The sequence below is a fragment of the Thamnophis elegans genome, chromosome 1 (assembly GCF_009769535.1).
Source record: "Thamnophis elegans isolate rThaEle1 chromosome 1, rThaEle1.pri, whole genome shotgun sequence".
Lineage (NCBI taxonomy): Eukaryota > Metazoa > Chordata > Lepidosauria > Squamata > Colubridae > Thamnophis > Thamnophis elegans.
The window spans coordinates 37,080,449-37,106,782 of record NC_045541.1 but is presented as its reverse complement, the minus strand read 5'-3'; the positions used below and the strand labels follow the sequence as shown (position 1 = coordinate 37,106,782).

Genomic DNA, 26,334 nt, shown 5'->3' with positions numbered 1-26,334 from the left:
TAATAGGAGACACTATGCAAGTAGTCCTCGACTTATGAGGTCATTTAATGACCATTCAGTTATAACAGTGCTGAAAAAAGGTGACTTATGACCATTTTTCACACTTATTGCACTATCCACATGGTCATGTGATCAAAATTTGGATGCTTGGCAACTGACTCGTATTTACGATGGCTGCAGTGCCCCAGGGTCATGTGAACCCCTTTTGCAACCTTCTGACAAGCAAGGTCAATGGTAGAGCCAGATTCAATTAACAACCAGGTTCCTAATTTAACAAGTGCAGGGTTACCAACTGTGGCAAGAAATGGGGAAAAGTTCACTTAACAACTGTTTCACTTCGCAATGGAAATTTTGGGCTAAATTGCAGTTATAAGTCAAGCACTACCTGTATCTAATATGGCAAAGTAGGTGAGACATTAAGTCTACTTCAAGGATGTCAAACTCGATTTCATTAAGGGCCGCATCAGGGTTGTTTTGACCTTGGGGGCTTGGGGTGGGCATGGCCTGCATGACATCACTTTTCGGGAGTGCCTGTGATGGAACAAGTGCTCTGCCAGCAAAAATGGACCATTTTCAGTCGTGACAGCCTCCTGCAGTTCTCTGCCAGCAAAAACGGAGCTCAGGGGACGCATGCAGCCCCTCCAAGCTTTGTTTTCGCTGGCAGAGGGCTGCAGGAGGCCATTGCAGCCAAAAACAGATGGCTGTGGGCAGCCCTCCCAAGCTCCATTTTCATTGCCAGAGGCACCATGGGCTGGACCTTTGCTGTTTCCAGGGCGGCCCCATTGCCCAGATATAAGCACCCTGTGTGTTGGATTGAGTTTGACAACCCTGGTGTACTTTATAAATAGAGTATCAACATAAGTGAACATCTCATGGATTTTGGGTGCTGATGCCCCAAACATGATTTTTATCCTTCCTTTATTATTGTTTATAGGCAGCAAACATACTGATTACTCCTTAAACCCAAACTAAACTGAATCCTGAAATCTTGTATTTGAGAAGTATTCATTTCCCTCTTGCCTAACATTTAGTTTTTCCTCTTCTAACGTTCCAGCTTTGCCATAAATGTTTGTGATTCTTTAAAAAAGGACTAAAATAAAAACCACTAGTTGTAATAGTCAGGGTAGTCAGCAGCAGCTTCTATTGTACTTTGGAAACAACATGCAGTCTATTAATCATTCACCGAGGATCACTATCATGTGTATTACACAGCAGTTTACATAGCTATTGATTGCATGATTCATCATCGCCATCCCCAAGTGAACTTTATCACTGCCACAGAGCAAGTTTAATGTACTGTTGTTTCATACTTCTTTCTTTGTAACAATATAACTTCCCAAATAGAAAGATTTACTAAGCATATTAACTTCTGCAAGTCTGAAAATTTGCCATCAATAGTTGGTATCTGTGTGGGCTGCTTTGCAGGCTGGTTTTACAGACAAGAGAGACTATATTTATCTTTCTAGTAATCCTTTATTTACAAAATTTACACATTAAGTAGGCATTACATATAGGCACAGAAGCAAGCATGCAGCCAGGGCTAATTTTAAAAACAAACGAACCCCAAAACGTTAAGTCAATTCTTTCATCAACCTAAATCTAGAAACTAGTTATGTTCAGCTTGTCTCGGGTATATTATCCTGATCTGCTTCTTCCACTCTACAGATTGACATCAACCAAGATACCATCATTCACAGGTCCTATGGAAGCACAGGGTACTTTTTTTCCTTCACTCTTAAAAACAGATGTTGTCTATACCTGATCACAAAACGTGCACACAGCAATGTATGCTTTTCTCATATATACGAAATATTATTGTAATAAGCACGCATAAATCCTGTGATAAAATTGGTGTGGCTTGAAAATCAAAAGTAGGAACGACACCCAAAGTCTCCCAACACATTTTAGAGGAATGGCAGTAACAGTTTGATTTGAAATTAATGCTCTCACACAGCTGTTCTGTCCAAAGCCTGCTTTGGATAAAAATATACATGAAAACAAAAATGGGCTTTAGCTTTATAGAACTGATTGGTAACATGTTGCTCTAAAAAAGATTAATTATCCAAAGGCTTTGTATTAAGATTTCTTCTAACCCCTTTTCAGTGTATCCAATTGCCCTTTGCTAGTTGATTCAAAGCTGAAAAAAAGTTGTAAAAGCATCGTTTTTGTTAATGCTGAGAGTCAGTCAAGAATCAGAGTTGGACTATACCTGTGGGTTTCTATACTTTCAATTTTACTGAAGTCATTGAAAACAGAGGGTAAGTCACCCTTCTCACAACCATCTGCCATTTAATCTGAGTCAAGAGAAGAATGTGGGAAGAAAATTGGTTCTTTTTAACTTGGAGAAACCCATCCTGTTTGGGAACTTGTGCATTCTCATTTATACTCGTTAAAGTTAGTAGGGGGATTTAATAAATTTGGTAACTTGGATAGTCAAGAATGTATGCATTCTAGTTCAATTTTAACTATAATTATGTTTATGTTGAAACATAATTTTTCTCAGGGCATTCATCCAATGAAAGGTGATTTTTTTAAAAAATATTTTGAGTAGAAATCAAAGTAGCATGGAACAACTTACAAGAAGTTTAAATGTTTGTTTATGTCTCTTAAAAAAAACATCTCCATAGCAAACTGATTTCAAAGTTAAGAGTTATTTCAAAACCAGTTTGTGGTAAAACATTAAAAAAATTGTGTGCCATTTTTTTCTCCTGCCAAATACTGATATGTAGTTTAATGGCACTACTAATTTTAAGCATTTCTCCAATCAGAAAAACTGAGGAGCTGTTGTACAAAGCAGCCAGTGTATTGAGTTTAAATTAAAGTACTGAAATTGCTTTGATCCAATTTGAAATTACAGACCAAGTTATACTTAATGCCTGATTTTTTTTTTTAAAAAAAAAGGAGGGGAGGCATTTAGTTTATCTGATACTAAGGATACACTTATTTCTAAATAACCCCCTAAGCCTGGAAAGAATGCTAAGCACAACGTTCAGAAGACTAAAATAGTATCTCAAATAATTTGTATTTTCCTATATCAGGCACCAACTTATTTGCCTATCCACCTTTACAATCATTGCAGCATAAAGTAACAGGAAAATTAGTTTATTCATATTTTAATGCACTTCAAGTTTTAAAACAGGGAAGATATAAAACTGGAAAACTGCTTTGTAGGATCCATGCATTTAGTTTACATTTTCACTTTAAGGAACAGATGAATCAAGTCATATAAATGTGCGTTCACACACACCCACACATGAATGCACACTTGGGATGTTCCTAGAGAATCTGAAAAGCAAATGGCTCAATTAATAGGCTACTAATATAGTTATTTATATTATAGTCTCTGACCCCTATAAAGCAGCAATGGAATTGATAAAAACTTAGCTGATCTTTTCTATTAAATCAATAAGACTGGACAAGATTTTTCATTCAAGTGACTTTAAGTGCAACTTTAGTGTAATTACAAATTTCTGTCCATGTTAGGTGATCACCTAAAGAGCACGTCACCAATTTCCCCAGAAGAAACTCCAAGTTTATACCTATTCTGTGAAATTCCTAATTATTCTATTTCTTTTGGATTAAACCCACTTTTAACTTCAACATCACACATCAAATGGGAATGTTCTATGCATACCACTCAAGTATAAAAGATGTTTTTGAACCACAGTGCATATTTCAGGTAACTCAAGTGTTCTATTTGAAGCAATGCATATCTCAGCAAATGCAATCAAAGTGTAAACTTCTAAATAATAATACATTGAATCTTAATTCTTTTGTGGTTGTTTTAAACTGCAGGATATACATAAAATAATACATAACTTATATTTTTGTCTCAATTGCTTTTGAGTAATACAGAAAAGATAATGATATACTATAGCAGCATCCCCCCCACACCACCTACTTTTTAAATAAACCATTACAAATTCAAATAGTTTGACCCCAATCCTACTGCCATAGTATGATACAAAACATTCCATGCACAGGGTTTTGTTGACCTGGTTGAACATTCTCAGCATCCTGTCCAACTAGCAGCTCCCTCCTATGTATCCCAAAGGTTGTTACAGCTTCACCAAAATTCTGGTGAAGATTGAGAGGAGTTAGAAAGTAGATAAAGAATTTGTCCTGACAGAACCTGCTTGGTGGTCAGACAAAAAAGATTGGCTGTAACACATGGAACTCAAATAGGTCCAAAGTGGCTCAAATCACATACTGCCACTTAAGGAGTACAATGGACAGAATTAATGATATTAACCAATTTGCTCAACAGATTTTAATCAAGCTTAATATGAGGTATAATTACATAAAACATAGTTCACATATAGGAACATTTTCGCACTTCTGAAACGTATCCCAGTCGGTTTCAATACTAGACAGTCAGTACCTGTACCACTGATTTTCATTTTTGATTTGTGGAAATAAAGTCAGCATTTCAATTTAGTGAGTTAGATTTGAATAATAAAAAGTAAAAGTTAAAATTCTTTCCTTGTATTTGATCTCCGCACATTATTTCTTGATAAAAGAAAGGCCAGCCACAGTATTTAAATTTCAGTTCAAAGAAATCATCAAAGGAAGTCAAGGCTGAATTTCCAATTGTTTTCTCTTGTTTGAAATCTTTTAGGTAGCAAAAGAAAAAGTCATCTTGTTTTTATAAATATACATAAGCCAATAATTCACAGCCAAATAGCCAGTTCTCCTTTTTACAATGTCTGTGTAGAGTTAGAATCATCTGATTTTAAGTCTTGACATCATCCATTCAAGTCCTTGGCATAATCTGTAAAAAAATTTAAACAAAAATATAACTTCATTAATACAGATCATTTGTGACAAATTTCAAATCACAATTATAGTCTTTGGATATATTAGGGCTCCGATTCTCACATCTTTACAATATAAATGAAAATATAATAAACTTCACTGAAGTAATGTGCTGTAGTTTGTGACACTTTTCATTTTGAAATCCAGGGACAGCTCTGAGTTTTAGGGGAAATGTGGTTTAACTGCTTCCAAAGGAAGACAATGCTGCACTAAAGTTTCACCCCCAGTTGGCAGTAGGGGGTGGGGCATGATTTTTCTTCCTCCATTTTAAAAGGGAAATCTGAAATCAACCAATCAGTTGATTAGCTTAACGAGCTAGTTACAGAAACTGAAATTTCTCTGATGGGAGCAATAGGGACGAGGGGTCTTACATCAAGTTCGTAGCTGTGATGAGCCTAAATTTAGGGCCACTAGAATCGACCTTATTTATTTCTAATGCAATTTTTGGATTATAATTTATTCTTCAGTTAGAGAGAGAGATTTTCTTCCGATAGAGATTTTTTTCCCTTTTCTCTTGGTTCTTTATTTTTTATTCTTTTTTCACAATTTAATAAAATCACATTAAAAAAAAAAGAAATCCAGTAGCAGGTTCATATCAAGGAGCACTACCAGACGGAATCTATGATTATGTAGGTAATACTGGTGGAAAATTAATTATTTGGGTATCTTTTAATGATATCAATTCCTAAAGAACTAAGAGTCCATTTTAAGCATCTCAAAAATAAACTTTCTAAAGCAGGGATTTGGAGTATTTCTTCAAATAAGCTTCAAGGATGAAGCAATAGATATAACGTTATTTTTATTTATTTATCAAATGTATGTAGTCTTCCTTCTCCAGTGCACTGCTCGGAGAGTCCAAGCGTGGGTTAACACAGCCTATCTGCCCTTGGACTAAGTGATGTTTTTTCAGTTGACCACGCCTCCCTTTGCCTCTGCATGTTCAGTTTGAAAACTCAGTCCGCCCGTTGGGACTGTTTTGGGAATGTTCCAGTCTGAGGTCAGATAGGCTGGATAGTTTCCCACATTGAACCACGTTTGACTTCTGTATTTTGGAAGAATTGTCCAGTTGTAGCAAAAACTGTCAGATTTGATTTCCTGGAGGTTTGTGTCGCTTTAAGAGGGCACCCGGGCTTCCCCTGCAGCTGCTGGTTGCAAGCGCTCCAGGGGACTGTGAGCCCTCGCCCAGCGGCTGCTGGCGAGTGGCAAGGGCGGTGGGAGACCATCCCAACCTGAGCCCAGGGGTTTTGAAACCCCCAGCCGACGTTCAGGGAGCCTGCAGGCCTCTTCACCGCTGGCCAAGTCGGCTCTCAACTCTGCCCGGCAACAGCGACGACGGTTGAACCTTTCGCGCGCTTTTCGGGCTGTGAGGGCGAAAAAGAGTGGGAGGCGGCTGCGCGCGCACCCACCGCCATTTTGGATTGCTCCGGAGCGAGGCGGAGAAGAGGAGAACGCTCAGATCGTGAGGAGATCGGAGATCGTCAAAGCTTTGCTCGTGGAAGAGCAGGAAGAGCGGAGGCCCCAGACAGCCCTAGCAGAGATAAAGCCGGCCCTCAGCGACTGCAGAACGCTGCAGGGAGGCTGGGGACTAGTCCGGGGAGCTAGCTAGTCCCTCCCTCCAAGGAAGAAGCTAAGTCTCGGGGATCCGAGGGTGGTGGGAGGAAGGAATCTGACCAACAGGCGGCCCTTCCTTCCTGAAGAGTCTGCAAGCGTCATTTGAGCCGTTTTTGGCCAGCGCGTGCCCATCCCAGTTCCAGCTAGCTTCCAGGCCCCGTGGGTGCCCTGAGCATGGCAGAGGAATGCAGGGAGGCCTTAGGGGAGCAGGCAGGGCCCTCCAGCAAGCGCAGAAAGCTGGATCCCTCAGCTAAAAAAGGCAAAGGGCACAAGGGCTCTAGTGAAAGGTCTTCCCCAGGGAGGCTTCTAGGCCCCATCAGGCAGAGCCTAGCCCGAACCATCGCAGCAGGGAGTTAGCTTCCCCTGATCGTGATGCCCAGTCCCCTGGCGACAGTGAATTCCTGTCTGGGGATGACTATAGATCAAGGGATCCCTCTCCAGAGGCTTCTTGGGGGTACCCTGACTCCCCTAGCTCCTCCATTGGGGAGGAACGTGATTCCATCCAGGATTCCCAGTGTGAGAAGGGTGAATCCAGCTCAGGCAGGGCTGGCCACCGCAGGCCCAGCAAGAAGAAACTGAAGAAGGGCAATGGTCCTGCTCTCTCGGATGAGATGAGGGAGGTGATTTCCTTGGCCATTTCCCAGGGGATAGCTGAAGGTATTAAGCACAGGGGCTCTTGCAAGGCCAAGACCCAAAAGAAAAAACACCAACCTAAAGCCTCCACCTCTAAAGAGCCTGTATCTTCTTCTGATTCCTCCAGCCCATCTCATTCTGAGCTTTCCAGTTCGGAGCAGGAGGAAGGGGAAATATTTGTTCTCTCTGAAGACGAAGACCTTACCCCTGACAAATCAGCCTTCACTGGCCTGTTCAAGCCGTCTTTATTTAAATCCATCTTGCACAAAGCCATGACGGCTACGGAGCTAGGGCCCTCTTCCAGGCCTGAAGCTGCTCAGGCTTCTACATCCAAGGATCACAAGCATGGCCTGTTCAAAAAGACAGTAGCAGCACCTGAGGTCATTCCTGTACCTGACCTCTTTATGGATGTGGTGCAGAGCCAGTGGCTACAGCCAGGCACACTGATCAACCCCAGTGGGGGTGACAGGGCACTGTATGCCCTCGAGGGGAAGATGGAAGACATCCTGAAATTTCCTGAAGTAGATGCCCCGGTTGTGTCCCTAACTTCCAACTCAAACCTGCCAGCTGAGCTCCTAGAGGGACTAAAGACAGAGGATAAGAGGTTGGAAAAGGCGTGCCAGAAAACACACTTGACGTCTGCCTGGGCCATTAAGGCATCCACCTCTGCTTCATTCTTTATCAGGGCCACCTTATTTTGCCTGCACCAACTCAGATCTCAGCCTAGGAAGTCTAGATGGCACCATGAGCTGACCAAAATTATTACTGCTGTCGAGTATTCAGCGGATACCACTTTGACAGCTGCTAAATTCTCGTCCAGGGTCCTCGCCTCCAATATTACTTCCTGCCGTTTCCTATGGCTTAGACATTGGCAAGCCGAAATGAAAGCCAAATGGAAGCTGGCATCGGCCCCATTTAAAGGAGGTCTTCTGTTCGGAGATGCTCTGGACAAGTTTGTCACCGAAACTAAAGACAAACGTAAAATCCTTCCTGCCACTCTTAAGAGGGGTGACCGTAAGGGGGCGGGGTCCTTTCGTAAGAGGCCTTACAGAAATCAGGAAGCAGGGCAATCTTCTCACCCTTCCTCCTATCAGAGACCCTTTCAGGCAGGGGGGGGATAGGCACCAGGACAGATCATCCTTCAGGTCTCGGGCCAACCAATCCCAGTCTTTCTTTCGGAGAACATTCTGAGAAGGCAGAAAGAACAGTGGTGGCTCCCGGCCTTTTCGTAAGGGGAAGTGACGGTCACAGGGATCCTCCCATCGGAGGTCGGCTGCGGCTGTATGCCGACAGGTGGGAGGAGATAACATCGGACAAGTGGTCCTCAACACCATTCGGAGGGGACTTGTCCTGGATTTTTTAACCTTCTCTCAGAGGAAGTTTCTTCGTTGCCCTACTCCCAGGAACCCAGAGAAGATGGATCGCATGAGAGCAGAAATTTGCCACCTCCTAGAGATAGAGGCGATAGAACCAGTCCCCAAGGGTCAGGAGGAGAGGGGATTCTACTCCATCCTCTTTCTTGTGCCCAAGAGCTCAGGGGGGTGGAGGGCCATCTTGGACCTCAAAAGCCTGAATCAGCATCTGGCTTACAAGAGGTTCAAGATGCAGTCACTCCACTCCATCCTGGACTGTGTGAGAGAGGGGGACCTATTGACCTCAATAGATCTCAAAGAGGCCTACCTGCATGTCCCCATCCATGCGGCCCACAGGCGGTTCCTGAGGTTCTGTTTGGAAGGGAAGCATTATCAATACAGGGCGCTTCTCTTCGGGCTGTCATCTGCGCCCAGAACGTTTACCAAGATCCTGGCAGTGTTAGCGGCCATCTCCGCAGCCATCCGGTCTGTCTGGAATGTTATTTGGATGATATAATTATTCATTCTCTCACCACCAAGCAGGCACACCGCGATATCACTCTAACTGTGCAGACTCTGTCCATGGCTTCTCTGTCAACATGGAGAAGAGCGAGTTCCGGCCGTCCACCTGTATACAGCACCTGGGTGCAGTCATCAATTCCACCTCCTGCCAGGTATTCCTTTCGCCAGACCGACTGTCCAACCTGAGACGCAGAGTGAAGCACTGCAGCCTTGCCAGGTCGGTACCAATCGTACAGCTGTCTCAGCTCCCGGGGATCATGATATCGTGCCTGAAAGTGGTCCCCGGCGCTCGTCTCCACGCCAGGGAGCTGCAGTGGTTTCTGCTGCCAATGCAGAGGGCAAAGATCAGCAACTCCCACAGGCGCGTTTGGCTCCCGCGGAAGGTGATCTGATCTCTGGCATGGTGGAGATCCAAGGCAGTCAAGAAGGGCTGCTTGTTCAAGGAGCCGGAAAGACTAGTTGTCACCACGGATGCCAGTCTCCTGGGGTGGGGCGCCCATTGCCAGGGTCACCTTGCCCAAGGCCAGTGGACTCAGAGGGAGGCTGCCCACAGCATCAATTGGCTGGAACTGAGGGCAGCTCGCCTCGCACTGCGAAGGTTCTCCGCTCTTGTAAAAGGGGCTCATGTACTGTTGATGACAGACAATGTGGCGATCAAGGCCCATATAAACCGGCAAGGGGGCACTCGATCAAGGGCTCTCATGCTCGAGGCAGAAGCTCTGGGCAGGTGGGCGGAACGTCATCTGGCTTCTCTCAGTGCAGATCACATCTCCGGCATCAGCAACCGGGAAGCAGACTGGCTGAGCCGCCAACGCATTGACCACTCGGAGTGGCGCCTGCACCCGGACCTGTTCCAGAAGATCGTGAGGAGACCTGTTTGCCACACATACCAACACACAGTTCCCACGCTTCTTCAGTCGCTACCACTCGCCCCAGGCGGAGGGGACAAACGCACTGAGGTCCGAGTGGCCTCGGGGACTATTGTATGTGTTCCCTCCTCTCCCTCTCATACCTCAGGTGGTGAACAAGCTCTTGGCCGAAAAGGCAGACCTTCTCCTGGTGGCTCCATTCTGGCCCAGAAGGCCCTGGTACGCAGACCTGGTCAGTCTCTCAGTTCAGAGACCGTGGCGAATCCCTCAGGATCAGATCTCCCTCAGTCAGGCGTACCAGGGCGTACCAGGGCCTTCTGGGCCGTCAGCCATCCGGAAACCCAGTGGCTACAGCTAGCCGTTAAGCACTTGAGGGGGAGCTCCTGAGGAAGCAAAAGTTCTCTGACCAGGTCATTCGAACAATACAAGCGTCCAGGAGACCTGCTACCACTAGAATCTACGATGCCACCTGGGCTGCATTCTCACAGTGGTGCAAGGCTAGAGACATAGAGGCCTCATCAGCCTCGATTCCTCAGACCCTGGACTTCTTGCAGGAGGGTCTAGATAAAGGACTTGCTGTTAGCACCCTTAGACGTCAGGTTGCAGCGCTGTCCACTATCCTGGCCAGGAGCTGCTCTTGATCTCTGAGTCAACATCCTCAGATCAAGAGTTTCCTTAAGGGAGCAGCGAACATCAGCCCTCCAGTTGTTCACCGGTATCCGTCATAGGACCTTCCATTCATGCTTAAGGCTCTCACGAAAGCTCCGTTTGAACCTTTGTGCACGACCAGTCTACGCCACCTTACCATCAAAACTGCCTTCCTGGTGGCTATTACGTCAGCACGCAGGGTATCAGAGCTGGCAGCTCTTTCTGTCAGGGAGGATCTGTGTGTGGTTCACACGGACAGAGTAATTCTGAGACTTGATCCGTCCTTTACTCCAAAAATTAACTCTCTGTTTCACAGGACTCAAGAGATTATCTTGCCCAACCTCTGTCCCCATCCTTCTCACCCTAAGGAGCGTGAGTGGCACAAGTTGGACGTGTGACAAGCCGTGCGCACGTATGTAAAGAGAACAAAAGACTTCCGCCGTTCAGAGGCGTTCTTTGTATCCTTCCTCCCTGCGTCCCTTGGCCACAAGGTCTCTTCACACATGGTGGGTCGTTGGCTACGTGCTTGCATAAAGCTGGCATATGAACACCAGGGCAAGACGGCTCCGTGCCGGGTCACCACACACTCTACTAGGAGTGCAGCAGCTTCTGCAGCCTGGGCGACCCAGACATCTATTCTTGACATTTGCAGAGCGGCCACGTGGGCCTCCCCCCGGCTTTCATTAAAAACTATAGCCTCAGCCGAAGCCTCCTTTGGGAGAAGAGTATTACAAAGAGTAGCTGAAGTTCCAGAGGCTCCAGTGCCTTCCCACCCTGGGACTCAATAGCTTGGGCATGTCCCACGCTTGGACTCTCCGAGCAGTGCACTGGAGAAAGACTGTTGGCTTACCTGAACGGTCGTTCTCGGGCACTGCGAGGAGAGTCCAAACCCGCCCGGGGAATTTTTTCTCTTACACAATGTGACTGTATTAACTGTAACTGATTACAGGACTGTCTCCTTTGTTTTCAAACTGAGCATGCAGAGGCAAAGGGAGGCGTGGTCAACTGAAAAAACATCACTCAGTCCAAGGGCGGATAGGCTATGTTAACCCATGCTTGGACTCTCCTCGCAGTGCCCCGAGAACGACCGTTCAGGTAAGCCAACAGTCTTTCTCATCAGAAATTACTCTAGGCAATATACAACAAAGAAAATAATATGAAAACTGTTGCAATAAAAATGATAAAAAGTGCATATTATTAAAAATTAAAATATTAAAAATTGAGTATACATATACTATGGCAGAGATATGATATTTTACAGTAATATTTTCTATTGATCATATTATAGTACCTTATTGTATTTATTACTAAACTCTAAACTATGGATAAATGTAACAGGTAAGGTAGAATTTTTTTCCTTCTCTCTCTCTCATCTTTTTTTCCTCACAGTTTTAAGGTTTAAAGATTATTTTAATTGTGTTTGGGATTTTTTTTTTTGTATTTAGATATTTTGATGTTTTCCCCCTATAAATTCTTTATAAAATATATAAAGTAAAAATTAAAACCCCAAATATTTTCTTTATAATAAAACATATAAAATGAAAACATTTTCTTGATATTGCTTAGGTAACCTCTCAAGACTATATGACAATTAGAAATACACATCGATCAGACTACTATATTTCGTTCTACTCAAAGCCATCCTTGAAGAGCATTTGAATATCAATTGCTAAAACTGTGATGACTAAGACTGCTAATGAACACATAGTAACATGTTCAAATCATAACTATGCTGAAAAATCGGCATGTTGCCAACTGCTTTCTATACTCAATTTAGTAATTACCTTAAAAGCCTGAGCAAAACCAAAGTTCTTTGGCTTTGCTAGTTAAAACCTTGATCCTGAAATCTTTCATGTGAATATAATCTAAGTTTCCCTTGGCAGCTTCCACAATTTACCTACTGCAGACCATAAAACCTTGAGAGCTCCCAATGCTCATCTTTTAAAACTGACATTTAAACAAAACATTTCTGCCAAAGAAAAAACATACCAACCATTATGTATTCAGTGCTATCATACTGACTTATAGAATCCTTGCTGCTCTCTAAACTTGGTTGTTTGTTTGTAGGTACTTCATTACCCCCCTAGGTAATATCATCAGTATTAGTCAATGTGGGCCGTGCTCTCTGTGTATATACAATAACTTGTTCTGCCAGTATTGGTGGTGGTGTGGTTTCCTCCTTTTCCTTTTTTGGGCTATGGAGAGCATCATTGTCAAATTAAATATGCTAAGTCTACCAAAAAACAATACACACTTACAAAATGCTTCATTATAAAAGTAACCTTCCACAAGAGGAACTGTGTAAGAACATTACTTAGAGCAGGCCTGTCAAACTGGTGTCCCACGGGCCAGATGCTTCATGGGCAGGCCATGCCCGCCCCAGTTCCACAAAGGCAAAAAATGTCGCAATCGAGTTTGACACCCGTGACTTAGACGAACACAAATTCACTACAGCAATCAGAACTCCAGAAAAAACAAACAGACTGCCTAGACAACAGCTTCCAACTCACATAACTTTAACAAAAATACTTGACCATTCAATCCACTGTAGCACAACCAAAAGAAGCTACAAAAAGGCTAACACTATCATAAACATCTCAAAAACAACCAATAACTATTACAACCACATATCACCATAGTATGGCAACCATCTAAAGCCTTCCAAATTATCTTCGGTAAAACAAAAAATCTAATAATCCATGAAAAAAAAACCAGAATCATCCACAACAAATAATGGAAAGACAGCCATGTTATAGGAGAGACAGGCAAAAGACTGGCAGAGCACATCCATGAACACCAAGCTGTAGTCAGAAAAAAATGATGAAAATTATTACTCTCACAACACACAGGTAGATTTAACCATAGTTAGCAATTTAGACAAAATTGCCAAATCCAAAATTGTTAAATGCAAAAATACCAGAGAATTCCTAGAAGCTGCACACTCAGATAAAGCAGTTGTCAATAAACACAGAAATAAGCTATATTTGTACATCATTCAAAACAGATGAGAAGCCAAGAAGGGAACTAAAAAAAACTAGACAAGTAGAGATTAACCTGACACAAAAATCCAAGCAGAAAACAATATCCTAATCAAGGAACTACAAAGGGGAAAACCACACTTCCATCAACACTGGTAAGGCAAGCTACTGTATACAAACAGAGCAAACCTCACACTCACTAGCACTGCTGATGTTACTTAGATGGGTAATGAAATCTTTGCAAACAAATACAAACGTCCTTAACTTACGACCACAATTGAGCCTAAAATTTCTGCTGCTAAGCAAGGCAATTGTTAAGTGACTTTTACCCCATTTTGCAACTTTTTTTCCCATAGCTGTTAAATGAATCTCTGCAATAAAGTGAATCATGTGATAATTAAGTGAATCTGGCTTCCCATGCTGATTTATTGGAAGACAGCTAGGAAGGTTACAAATAATGTTCACAGGATCCTGGAACAGTGCAACATGCCAGTTGCAAAGTGCCTGAATTTTGATCACATGACCATGGGGATGCTGCAATGATTTTAAGTGTGAAAACTGGTCATAAGTCACTTCTTTCAGTGCCCTTGTAACTTCAAACGTTCACTAAACAAATGGTTTTAAATTGAGGACTACCTGTAACCAAACTAAGATAGCACCAAGGACTCCATAGTTGAACTGAGCTAAATATATTCTCTTCTATTGACTTACTTATATCTGCAGAGCTTGGCATGATCTCATTACTTTATGTAGTAGATCTTTATTTTAAAAAAGTATTCACAAACAAAATACTTCTTACCCTTCGCCAGTAAGAGCGCAGCATGCCTGGATGTGCCACTGGTGATCTTTAATAGATGTTAGTTTCAGGAACTGAGAAATTTCCGCTACCGTCATGCAGCTTTTAACGTCCTGTTTGTTAGCAAAGATGAGCAAGCCTGCTTTTCTCAAGTCCTACAGTAAAATATATATATATTTTTTCCATTTTATTTATTTCCTGTTATAACACTAAACAATTATATTTGTTGTTGTATTTAACACTTAAATTTAAATTTGCACTGATTTTAAAATGCAGTAAACTAATACACCAGAGCAGCCCCATGTCAAAGAATCAGAATTCAACTAAAAGGTCACTTCCAGCAATTCTAAGAAATATTTACATTTAAACCTGAATGAATTTCTAACACGATCATGAACCGTAGCTATGGAATACTGTCAAACATCTCTCTGTATATCGACACTTTTTATACAATGTAGGGATATCACTGTTCAGAGAATGTTGGTTCACAATTAGAAAATATTGTGATGTAAGCAAAACCTAAATACTAACGACTTCTTAGAACAAAGGACCAACTGTTGGTATTAAATTATTTCATATTAAATATGGGGGAAGAGAAATGTTGGTTTCGCTGTCTATACAGCTGTTGGTTTGCAAATATTTGAAGTAGGGTATGTGGATGGACAGACTATTTACCTTCAGTACCTATGATTTCCTAACGTATATATGTCCCACCTACATTTAAAATCTGCAAATAGATAGCAAATCTGGCATCTACCTTGTCAGAGTCACACCAATTGAATTTAATTTTCATAATAAAGCATTTAAAATATGAGCATTTAAAAATAATGCTGATTTTCAATCCATTATCAAAAATTGTAATGCTTATAAAACCTCCTTTCTTTCAACATAATAAAAAAATAAATGAAAGATAATCATTTGACTTCTTTTATATGGCATTTTTAGCCTAATATCCTAATATATCCTAATATGTAGGTGCTATCAAATAAATGCAATTATTAATACCATATAACACTTCTGCTACCATCTCCCAGAATACCCTTACTTCACACAGACCATGCTGTTGCTGATGGCAGTTTTAATAACAAAAAGTATCATTCTTTTAATTTCTCTTTAAGAAATTTGAGGCTAATGTCATTTTGGAAAACATAGATACTAACTTCCACAACTACATTTTATTATATCCCTAACATGCAAAATCTTTTTTTTTGTAGTGAAAAAGTCAGACATAATACATACTGTACTAGTCTAAAAATTGTTATTAAATCTAGAAGTTCCTCAATCTGGGGAAAAACTTTTTTAAAATATCATTCTGGAGGTAATTACCAACATGTAAGTACAATCAGAAACCAATCACAAAACATAAGCATCCATTTAGAAATTATTTCTGCTTCAGTCTAATTTTAAAAAAAATTACTTACCTCATGTGCTAACATTTTATACAATTCTTCTTTAGTTACGGAAATTCTTTCTCTGTCTGTGCTATCCACAACAACTATCACAAACTGTAAGAATCAGAGAAATTTGTAAATTAAGAATGTTCATACATATCTTGTATCATAAATCAGAGAAAAGTGAAGCTGCTTCCATAAAGCAATCCCTTATAAAAACTTTATCAATTAAGACAATTACAATATTGCAATAATTGATCATTGGAACACTAAATGAAACTGCCCAATCCAACAAGGAGTTCTGTGTAATTTTCTGAGGAGTGTATCCAATAGGCAATTGCCATACTTTTGGCAGCTGCATTGATTAGCAGTATTCTACTAAATATCAAGAGCACCATAACTTCTGATCCAAATGCCCAGTATAAACAAACATTCTCAGAAAATTATTAATGCTAGCTTCCCAACCATGTTTTTAAGTAGCACCTACGTTGTTAGTGTTTTATTTCTAACCCAGTAAAACATACATGTATTTTTTCTGGAAGTACCTTAATTTGTATTACTGAATTCATCTTTTTATTTGATGTATTCTTTAGTTCACGCTGATCCCAAAGACAATGCTGTAATAAGTCTGTTACTTTCTTCACCTCAACAGCTCCAGTCAACCTAGCCAGCCAGTGCGGAATGTTTAGCTCTCTTCAAAATGACCCTGCACTAAGGTTTCAGGACATCATCTTTCCTGCACTATTTGAAAGATACTATACAGTTCTTCAATTGGGTAAAGTTTATAAATAGTAGAGATAATTTCATAGCAGCCTCACTTCATGGAAGGTGAGATCATAGTTACTTATGTCTGTGACATACAGTTATAATGTATATGTTCCCCAAGGGTTTTCAAGAATTATAAACCAAATGAATTACAGATACCATGTATCTTGAAAAAAAATGAAAACCATCCTACTCCTCCACATGCATTCTCATAAGCACACATGTACACACACATCCCATTCTCATGTACAGGAGGTTGTTGGTTCTCTCTCAAAATCTGCCCTATCATTTAACAGAAAAGTGAATTCTGATTTTGATTACTGAGTTAATCTCAAAGCAAGCACTTTCCCTCCAAAATATATTTTAAATAAAATATTTATAAATTTCTTGGGGAAAAGGTGATTAACAACTCTAAAAATAGGCACTTTTAATAGGTACTTTAAATTAATAGGCTAATTTAAGTAAATATGTTACTCTGTTTCATTTTAAAATCAACAAAGCAAATTATTGATTCATATCTTAAAAGTTTTATATGAAATGACCCACAGCAATGTTTTAGAGCCACCATATCGGAGATAAAAATATCCAAACAACTATTACAAGACAGCAAAGAAACTATTCAAAGGTGGTCTGGAATTCTGTACTTCAGATATGGTACCCCTACTTCTAAGATTTCCCTATAGGGATTATGTTCTTACCTCAGTATTTGTATAATATGTGTTCCATGATGATCGAAGAGATTCTTGGCCTCCAATATCCCACATAAGAAAACGTGTATTATTAACTACAATCTCTTCCACATTGCTACCTATTGTTGGGGAAGTATGCACTACTTCATTCATAGAACTGCAAAAGAAAAAAACATTTCATTTTCTTTTCTATGATGATAGTAATTTAAGTTATAAAAATACACTTACATTTATTTCTGAAACATCTGTAATATAATCCTATATATTTCAATAGAATTAAATTCTGAGTAACTGAGCATAGCATTTAATTTTTTATTCCTTTGGTACAATCATTTTTTGCAAGTCTTAAAAATAATGTTTCATTCTACTTTAAATTAATAAAAATAATTATATTGCCAAATATGATTAAGTGCAAAACACACTTTTTTCCTTCCAAAAGTAGATGGAAATGTCTTTGCATCTTATGGAGTGAATATGGGTGACAGGCAGCAGTGGTGAATGGCAGCAACAATCCCCGCCATCTGGAACAGCTGATCAGCAGTATTCCGACAGGCCTATCCAACCACTGATCAGAGGGGAAGGCTCCAGCGTTCCCCGGTGGAGGCAGCAGACATGGAGGCAGCAGGCGGTTTTCTGCGAGGACGCTAGCCAGATGAATACCGCAGGGATGCTGGGAGGCAGAGGCAGGTTTTTTTTTCTTGTTTTCCTCCTCCAAACCTAGGTATGTGTTATGGTCAGGAGCGTCTTATGGAGCGAAAAATATGATACATACATACAGAGATTTCAGCCTATTACTGTCAATATTTTAAATCAACAAGGCAATTCAAATCACTTGTTCATGTTACTTTATACTTACAACTGATAAAGAATAGTAGTTTTTCCAGCATTATCAAGCCCAACTATTATCACTTTGTGCTCTGCAATGAAAAAAACAAAAAAGAATGTTTGAGCATATAGTCATATAATTTTCATGCCTCACACACCCTTGGCTCTGGCAAAACTACCTGGAGCTGATGGGAAATGCACCCCAAAATATATGGAGGTCACTAGGTTGCCTATTTCTAGACATATATTTACTGATTCCATAATCACATATTACAATGAACTGTACAGATAGTCCTTGAGTTATAATTGTATACTTAACAAATGTGGCAGGAAAAGTAATAAAGTGGGGCAAAACTCACTTAAGAAATTTCTCACTTAGCAAATTAAAATTTGGACTCAATTGTGATTGTAAGTGGAGGACTACTTACAACAATGTATACTATTGTGCAACAGTGTATATAATGCTCAGGTCTCTGGATGTTTTTTCACACAGAAATGATTATCATAGGATAATGAATGCCAGGGGACTTCAGAGTACTAATAAAATATTGAGGTGAGTCCACTGTCATAAACACCTCCTCTTTGCCTAATACATTTTAAAATCTTTTTTATGTTTTTATAATACTAAAGCTTTTAATAGTAATTGTAATCATTTACATTTGTAAATATTGTTACGTACAGAATTTAGAATACATTGATATTATCAATTTTGTTCTCTAAATGACACCTAACATACACTAAATAAAACACGCTACATAAAATATCAGCATTTTTTTTGTTTTCAACTTTATTCTTTCAAAATATATTCCACACATTATTATGAACTTACTTTCTGAAGTTATTCTTCAAATATCAAATTATATTTCATATCATATTGTGGTATATAAAAATCAGTAGTAGGGTACAAAAATCAGACGAGTAGGCAAATGTATAAGTTGCAAACCTTATCAGTGTAATATTATTCAACCAAAATTTAGCACTACAAAAAAAACCAGTCTTGGATTTCCATACCACATCTGTAGCATACCCCAAAAGTTTTACAATTTCCTTTTTAATTTTAGATTAAAGCAGTTGGTTGTGACACCAGAATATTAACTATGATTTATGGTAGTTTGTAAACCATATTTTGGAAATTTTCTGTTTTGCTATTTGACATCAAGATTAATCACTATTTCAGATCTGGAAATAACACTAATCTAAAAAAGAAATATTCCATATTTGTCTGACAAAGATAGTAACAAAGCTTGAGTGTTACTGTGGTTTTATAGTACTGATCCATAATTCAATGCTATATTCAAATTAAATGAATAGTAACTCTAACACACCACTAGTTCCTTTATTTTGTTGCTAGAAACAGGGCAGATATTCAAATAACATTGTTTTATCTATGGAGCCTCAATTCTCTTCCCACAATGTGAACTGAGAATTCAACCTAAAAACACATATTAAAAGTCTTTTTTACCAAGCATACCATTTTTTAGACATTCAGATAAATTTTCTACTGAAGTTCCCTCAATGTTAGAATTCTTTAAAACATTAAATTAAAATCAACTACATTGCTTTTTTTTGCTTTAAATAGAGAATATACAAAAAAATTATATAATTTTTTAAAAGTGGAAGTATTAACTTCAAATAGGACCCATATTAACAATTTTTGATTATATTCCATTCAAACTGAACAATAATTCAAAAGTTAGATTAAGTAAAAGTTTTTAATATATTTGAAAGAACATTTTCTCTCACTCATGTTTCAGTTAACTACTTTCTTCTGACAAATCTATTTATAGGCAGAATTATATCAGACTACAACTTTTTCACCAACTGCACAATGCAGAAAGACGCAATTCAAATGTAATAATATTTCCATGCATTACACTGTCTTTTTTATATATGTGAAAGACACTACTGAAGTGGACTGGCCTAGGATGAATTTGTTAGTATAAGTAGTCCTTGACTTACAACATTATTGACCATTCAAAGTTACAACTACACAAAAAAAATGACTTATGACTGTTTTTCACACAATAGTTGTAGCATCTCCAAAGGCATGTGATCAAAATTTGGATACTTGGCAACTGACTCATATTTATGACAGTTTTAGTGTCCCAGAGTCATGTGACTTGCTTAACAACTATGGGAAGAAATGTTGTAAAATAGGGCAAAAATCACTTAACTGCCCACTTAGCAATAGAAATCTTGGCTCAATTGTGGTCGTAGGTCGAGGACCAACTGTTCTTGATCTCCCAAGATGTAACAAATACCACTTTGCTTCAAATTGAGTCTATAAGTCAGCAAGAGACCATGAGCACACTACTATGCACTACTCATTCCCAATTCAAATCAAGAAGCATCCTTCTCCTCTCCCAACGAGGGAACCCTTGAAAAAAACACAAGCACCAACACATGAATGGTACATAGCTAGAAGAAGCATATTGACCAAATTGTTGGATTTTTTTTGTCTTATACTTGTTTATATTATGGCCCTTGGTTCCTGAACTTGTGTTAAACAAGAAAAGTCTTTTATATGGCTAGAATTAATAGAATTGACTTAATTACTGCTTATTTCCATATGAAATAATCTTAATTTTTTTCAAACAATTGATGCAAAAGGCCTAAACATATAGTTTAAATAGGTTCTTTTTTAAAAAATGCTAGCTTGCTGAGTATTTCCTTATCATTTGTGGTTATCCTGTCCAAACAAGGATATGTAACTACAGTGATCCTGCCTTACTATTTATATTATTTGACAATACAGGGATTGGTTTCTGAAAACAGACAAAATATTTCAACTTGCATAAAATATAGTTATCAAATCTTTTTGCCTCAGGCATTGTGATTAAATTTCATTTTATTTCTAAGCCCTATTCATGTTCCTACTAGAATTAACTTAAAACTTACTTGGCAGAAAGTAAATGCATCTTATTCCATATGTATCTACCCAAGATAAAGGGTTTCTTTCAAGTGTCTTGGGCTTATCTCTATATATAGCTTTGTCCATATTATTACTTTTGGTACTAGATTAATATTTCTATCTCCCCAGACATTTTAATACAGTAACACCCAGATTTTGGCAGTGTTGTATTTTTTAGCTTGGTATTAAATGGTAAATGTAACAGTGGTGTTTACTATAATATAATGTTTTATGCAGTACATAATATTATTTACTTATAGTAATTTTACTGCAATTTGTTTTGAGTTTTATTGTGTTATCTTGGATAAGATTATTAAGAGTCAACACTAACTTGATGGCACCTAATTGGTAAATTTAATTTCTCGGTGATATATCTAAATAATTATTCAATAGTTTTTTATTCTAATAATGGAGTCACTATAATACAGAAGTGCAGCTGAGCTGTTGTATTACATTTAACAACAATCTTAGTAGACTGACTACGCATTGTGTAATAACCACATGAACTAATTTCTCTCAAATAATAATTAACTCCTAAGGGAAAGAAATAATGACAAAGCAATGACACAGGATGCTTAATTAAAGACTAAAGTTAAAATTTTGCAGCAAATTTTCTTCTACAAGATACAAACATTTGACTATTTCCTGTTAACTAAGTGAAACTCAAGAGTCACTGGTTTTCGTGTGCATGGCAATATAAATTTTATTTGCAGATATAGTCCCCAACTTACAACCTAATGGAACCTGGAATTGCAGTTGAGGCACATGAGCAGATTCGATTATAAGAGCATTTTTACAATGACCATAAAGCGAGTTGCCAGTTATAAAGCTAAATCACATGAGCATTAGGCAAATCCATTCTTCCAAATGGGCATTTTTTGCTAGAAATGAGCAAAAATTGTGACAAATCTCAATCAATTGTAAATGTGAGTCAGCTGCCAAGGATCCAAAATGTGGGGGAGCAGCAGTCATAACTTAGAGGACAGGTTGTAAAAGCCCATTATAATTTTGAATGGTCATTAAACTACTAATTCTCTATCAAGGATACTATATATGTAACAAAATTATCATAATTTTTCTGTAAGTCTAAGAAGCATCAAAGTAATGAATGAAAAAAGACAGTCTTAGTTTCAGAATGATGCATAAGTTGTTTATGTACCTAGTACATACATACAGTGGAACTCCTGTTTGCCCAATTCTTCCCTATCAGTTAAGCTCCTATTATAGCATTTCAATTATTGATGCGGCAGAAGCAAGAGAGCTGTATCCTCAGCTCTCAAGAGTTGGTTCCAGGTGGCACCTGCTCAGATAACACAGCTCAAACCTTGCAAGAAGCAAACATTGTTTTTCCCCTTAAGTACATAAAAGATGGAAACAGAAAATAACCAAAATCAATCTCCAGAATTCTGTAGGCAAGCGTTTCTAAATATTTACCTTTTATCTAATTCTTTTACTCACTCCCTCTGAACTATTTCCATGTGTTCTTCAAACTTAAGTTTTCAAAGGAAATTCTGTATTTGACAATGTAGCCAATATTCCTTACATTATTCCTTACACTACACAATTAATTTAATACTATTTTACATTTAATAAAGTCTTGATGATACTTTTTAAAGAATATAATTTCAACATATCAAAACTTAAGATTCTGTAACTTTACAGAACTATTTTGTTAAACTACAAATCTGTAGCAAACCCAAATTTACTACTTTATCGTAGGCTTTGTGCACACCTAAAAAAACCAACATTACGTCACACATTTATACATCTTTCTCCTGACATTCAATCACCACAAATTATTTGGATGCATTTTTAAAAATATTTAACGTAAGAAGGTAAAAAACATCCTGCTGAATGTGACCACAGGCCTAATAGGCCAGCAAGATAACCAGCAAGCAAAGGTAATAGCACCCCCCTTAACATTTTAAACAGTTTACAATATATAGTTTTCATTACTGAAAGCCTTCTCTCCTACAGATTTACCTAATCCTCCTCTGGAGTCATTCAAGACAGTGGTCATAACTACATTTTGTGTGCTAGTGAATTCTAGGTTTAATTATGTAAGCTATGAAGGAATTCTCTCACTATAGGTTCATACAAGGCATTAGAGAAGAGACCTGCAATACCTGAAGGATTGATAGATACACAAAAAAGTGAGTAACCTATGAAACCAATCATTTATTCAATAGCCACACTGCTTAGCATACAAGCTATTTGTTTTTAAACAGGAATTCATCTGTTAACATATTACTATTGCTGTTCCCCCTCAGCCTCCAGTGAATAAACCACAATTGTGAAATTGTTTGTTTTTTAAGCAGCTAAAAAAACTCCAAAACAGGATCCCCAACCATTTTCACTTTGCTTTCAAAATTTAAGCCAACATGGGATGTAGTTTGGAGAAAGAGGTAAACCATATCCTGTAACTATGCAATGTTTCCAAGATTATGTAATGTTAAAAAAAATAAAAGTGGGGGACCACAAGTAGTGGACCAAGATGATTAACAGTACATAGTGTCATGTACTGTTACTATACTGCCTTTTCTAATAGAGTGGAACTTTGATACGCAACTGTTTTGAAACTCATCAAATTTGGTACTCAATGTATTTTGACATGAAAATTTTGTCCCGGTAATCATCATTCGTTTTGTGCTCAACTTACAAGCTAGAACTTGACAGTGTTGGCTGCCTTGTGACTCATATTATTCCTTATGGGAAAAATGTGTTTGTACTCATGTCTCCCGAAACCAATGAACGATCAGTACCGAGGTACCTTGGAGGTCTTCTTATCCAACTCCCTACTCAAGCAGGAGACCCTATACCATTCCAGACAAGTGAAAGCCCCCCGTGTTGGAGCACCCACAACTTCTGGAGGCAAGTTGCACTGATTAATTGTTCTGTCAGGGAATTTCCCCTTAGTTTCTGAGTTGCTTCTCTCCTTGATTCGTTTCCATCCATTGATTCTTGTCCTGCATTCATCAGATGCTTTGGAGAATAGCTTGACTTCCTCTTCTTTGTGACAGCCCCTCAAATACTGGAATACGGCTATCATGTCAACCCTAGTCCCTTTTAGACTAGGTAAAGGTTCCCATCATACATATGTGCTGGTCGTTCCTGACTTTGGGGGGCAGTGCTCATCTGTTTCAAACCCAGCGCTGTCCAAAGATGTCTCCATGGTCATGTGGACTGCATGACTAAATGCCAAAGGCACATGGAATGATGTTACCTTCCACCAAAGTTGGTTCCTATTTTTCTACTTGCATTTTTGCCAGCTTTCAAACTGCTAGGTTGGCAGAAGCTGGGATAGGTAACAGGCGTTCACTCCATTACGCAGATGCTAGGGATTCGAACTGCCAAATTGCCAACTTTTCTGATCGACAAGTTCAGCGTCTGAGCCACCACATCTCCCCCACTTTTTTTAGACTAGACACACCCAACTCCTGAAACCATGTCACGTTTTTAGACTTCAGTCCCCTAATTATCTTTGTCGCTCTTCTCTGCACCCTTTTATTAGAGTCTCGGCTATGGGGCTCTTATCTAACTCTACCTTGCCCCCGTCCCCCCACACCCAAAGTGGTGCTGGGCGTTTCCCAGACGCGTTGCAACTCCGCTCCCATAAACCCATCGGCCAACAAGGCCGGGACGCGTCGGGGTAGGAGCCCAAAGCACCCGGGTTGGAGGTGGCTTCCGGGACTGGACGGCCGGACCGACCGCGTTCAAAGCGCTCTTCTCCCCCCTCAGCCCTTCTTTTTTAACAGGGGTCGCCCTGGCTTGCCTCCCCCACGGGCCAGGTCAGCCTTGGCCGGCCCGCCGAGCCACCTGCCTCCCCCACGGCCTCCCTTCTCACCCTGGTGGTTAAACAGCCTCCATATGCGGGTGAAGAGGATTCCCATGCTCAAGCGGCCGAAGCTCAGGCTGCCCCCTCGGCAGCTCCCTGCGCCCCGCAATCTCGGTCTCTGCGCTCTTCCGCCCGGGCCCAGCCCGCGGCGGCTCACTGTCGGGCCCAGAGCCCCGGCAGGGCTCCGTGGCGAGCAGGAAAAGCAGGCAACAGGCAGGCCGGCGCGGAGGAAAGGAAGCGGTGCAGGCCCCGCGCCCTCGAGGCTGTCGTCGCCGCCGCCGTCGTGGTCACCCGCAGCAACGCAACCGCGCGCCCCTGGCCGCTCCTCCTCACGGACATTGCCGCCGGCCTGGCCTCGCCGCGACTTCTGAAGGGCCTCCTTCTTCAGGCTTCGCTTTTTCAGGCCTCCGCGGTCCTAAGGGAGGGGAGAACGGCCGTAGAATGAGCCTCGTCGGACACCGTCCAGGAGGCAGGAAAAAGCGCGCGCCGAAACAAATTTTACCGGCCCTGCGGGCGCTCGCCCGCCCGCGCACCTCCCCTTCTTGTTTTCCCCGCACGCCAGCAATCTATATAGCTTTTGGGGCTTAAGGGGGAACATATGGAGCAAACATTAAAGTAGGCGGAGCTACAGGAGAGGGATGCTCATTGGCAGGCGCTGGTTTCCTAGCTAACTATATCAACCGAGAAATGAATGGCTCTTTCGATGAAGCCCGTCCTGCGTTCCCTCTTTGTGATTGGAGGAGGAGCGTTCTTGGGCGGAACTTGGTAAGAAACAGACAGGTTCGTTGGATCTGTGTTTGGGGCGACAGGGAAGAGCGAATCTGGGCTAAGGAGTGTCAATCAACCAGTGGAATCTTGCTTGGCTAACTTGAAGAAAGGAAATGTGGTTTCTTGGGGTGGGGGAGAAGCAGTTCTTCCGATTTTATCATTTTCTGATCTTATGCTCATTTGTATGCACACTGATCTTGAGGCTAAGAGAAAGCTATTTGGAAATATATGTGCAACATATAGGGGTCCAGAAATGAATCTATGCATTTGTAAAGGTAAAGATTCTCCTCACATGTATGTACTAGTCATTCTCGACTCTAGGGGGTGGTGTTCATCTCCGTTTCAAAGCTGAAGAGCCAGCCTTGTCCGAAGACATCTCTGTGGTCATGTGGTTGGCATGACTAAATGCCAAAGGCGCATGGAATACTGTTACATTCCCACCAAAGGTGGTTCCTATTTTTCTACTTGTATTTTTTATGTGCTTTCAAACTGCTAGGTTGGCAGAAGCTGTTACAAGTAATGGGACTTCACTCCATTACATGGTCCTAGGGGTTCAAACCGCCGACCTTTCTGATCGACAAGCTCAGCATCTTAGCCACTGAGCCACTGCATCCCTTTATACATTTGTATCTTGCTCTAAACTGACAGATCCATGTATCTCTTGTCCTATATGCATGTTTTATTTATTCATTTGCTAGATTTATTACCCTACTTTTTGCTCAGAAGATAATATCCATTTGGTTTATTTTGTTGCTTCGGTTTCTTTTCAGATTTTTTTCCTGAAATTGACCCTACATTATGACGTGACATCCTCCACCTTGATATGCTATTCTTTCTTTCTCCAGGTTTAGCATCTGCAATTCATGGTCTGTTCCAGTATCTACATAGAAAGTGTCCTGACTGGCTGAATTATAATTCTTCATAAT

The 26,334-nt window shown here is 40.2% G+C and overlaps 1 protein-coding gene across 1 annotated transcript; it reads right to left on the bottom strand.

The window, feature by feature from the left end:
* Nucleotides 1–1,801: 1,801 nt before the first annotated feature.
* Nucleotides 1,802–25,249, bottom strand: ARL5A (ADP ribosylation factor like GTPase 5A). Its single transcript, XM_032215305.1, has 6 exons — nucleotides 24,650–25,249; nucleotides 17,926–17,986; nucleotides 17,079–17,226; nucleotides 15,646–15,729; nucleotides 14,228–14,379; nucleotides 1,802–4,771 (listed from the first exon to the last, which is right to left on the bottom strand). Exons 1-6 carry the CDS (start codon nucleotides 24,693–24,695, stop codon nucleotides 4,723–4,725), a joined length of 540 nt encoding a protein of 179 aa, XP_032071196.1. The 5' UTR covers nucleotides 24,696–25,249; the 3' UTR covers nucleotides 1,802–4,722.
* Nucleotides 25,250–26,334: the final 1,085 nt, after the last annotated feature.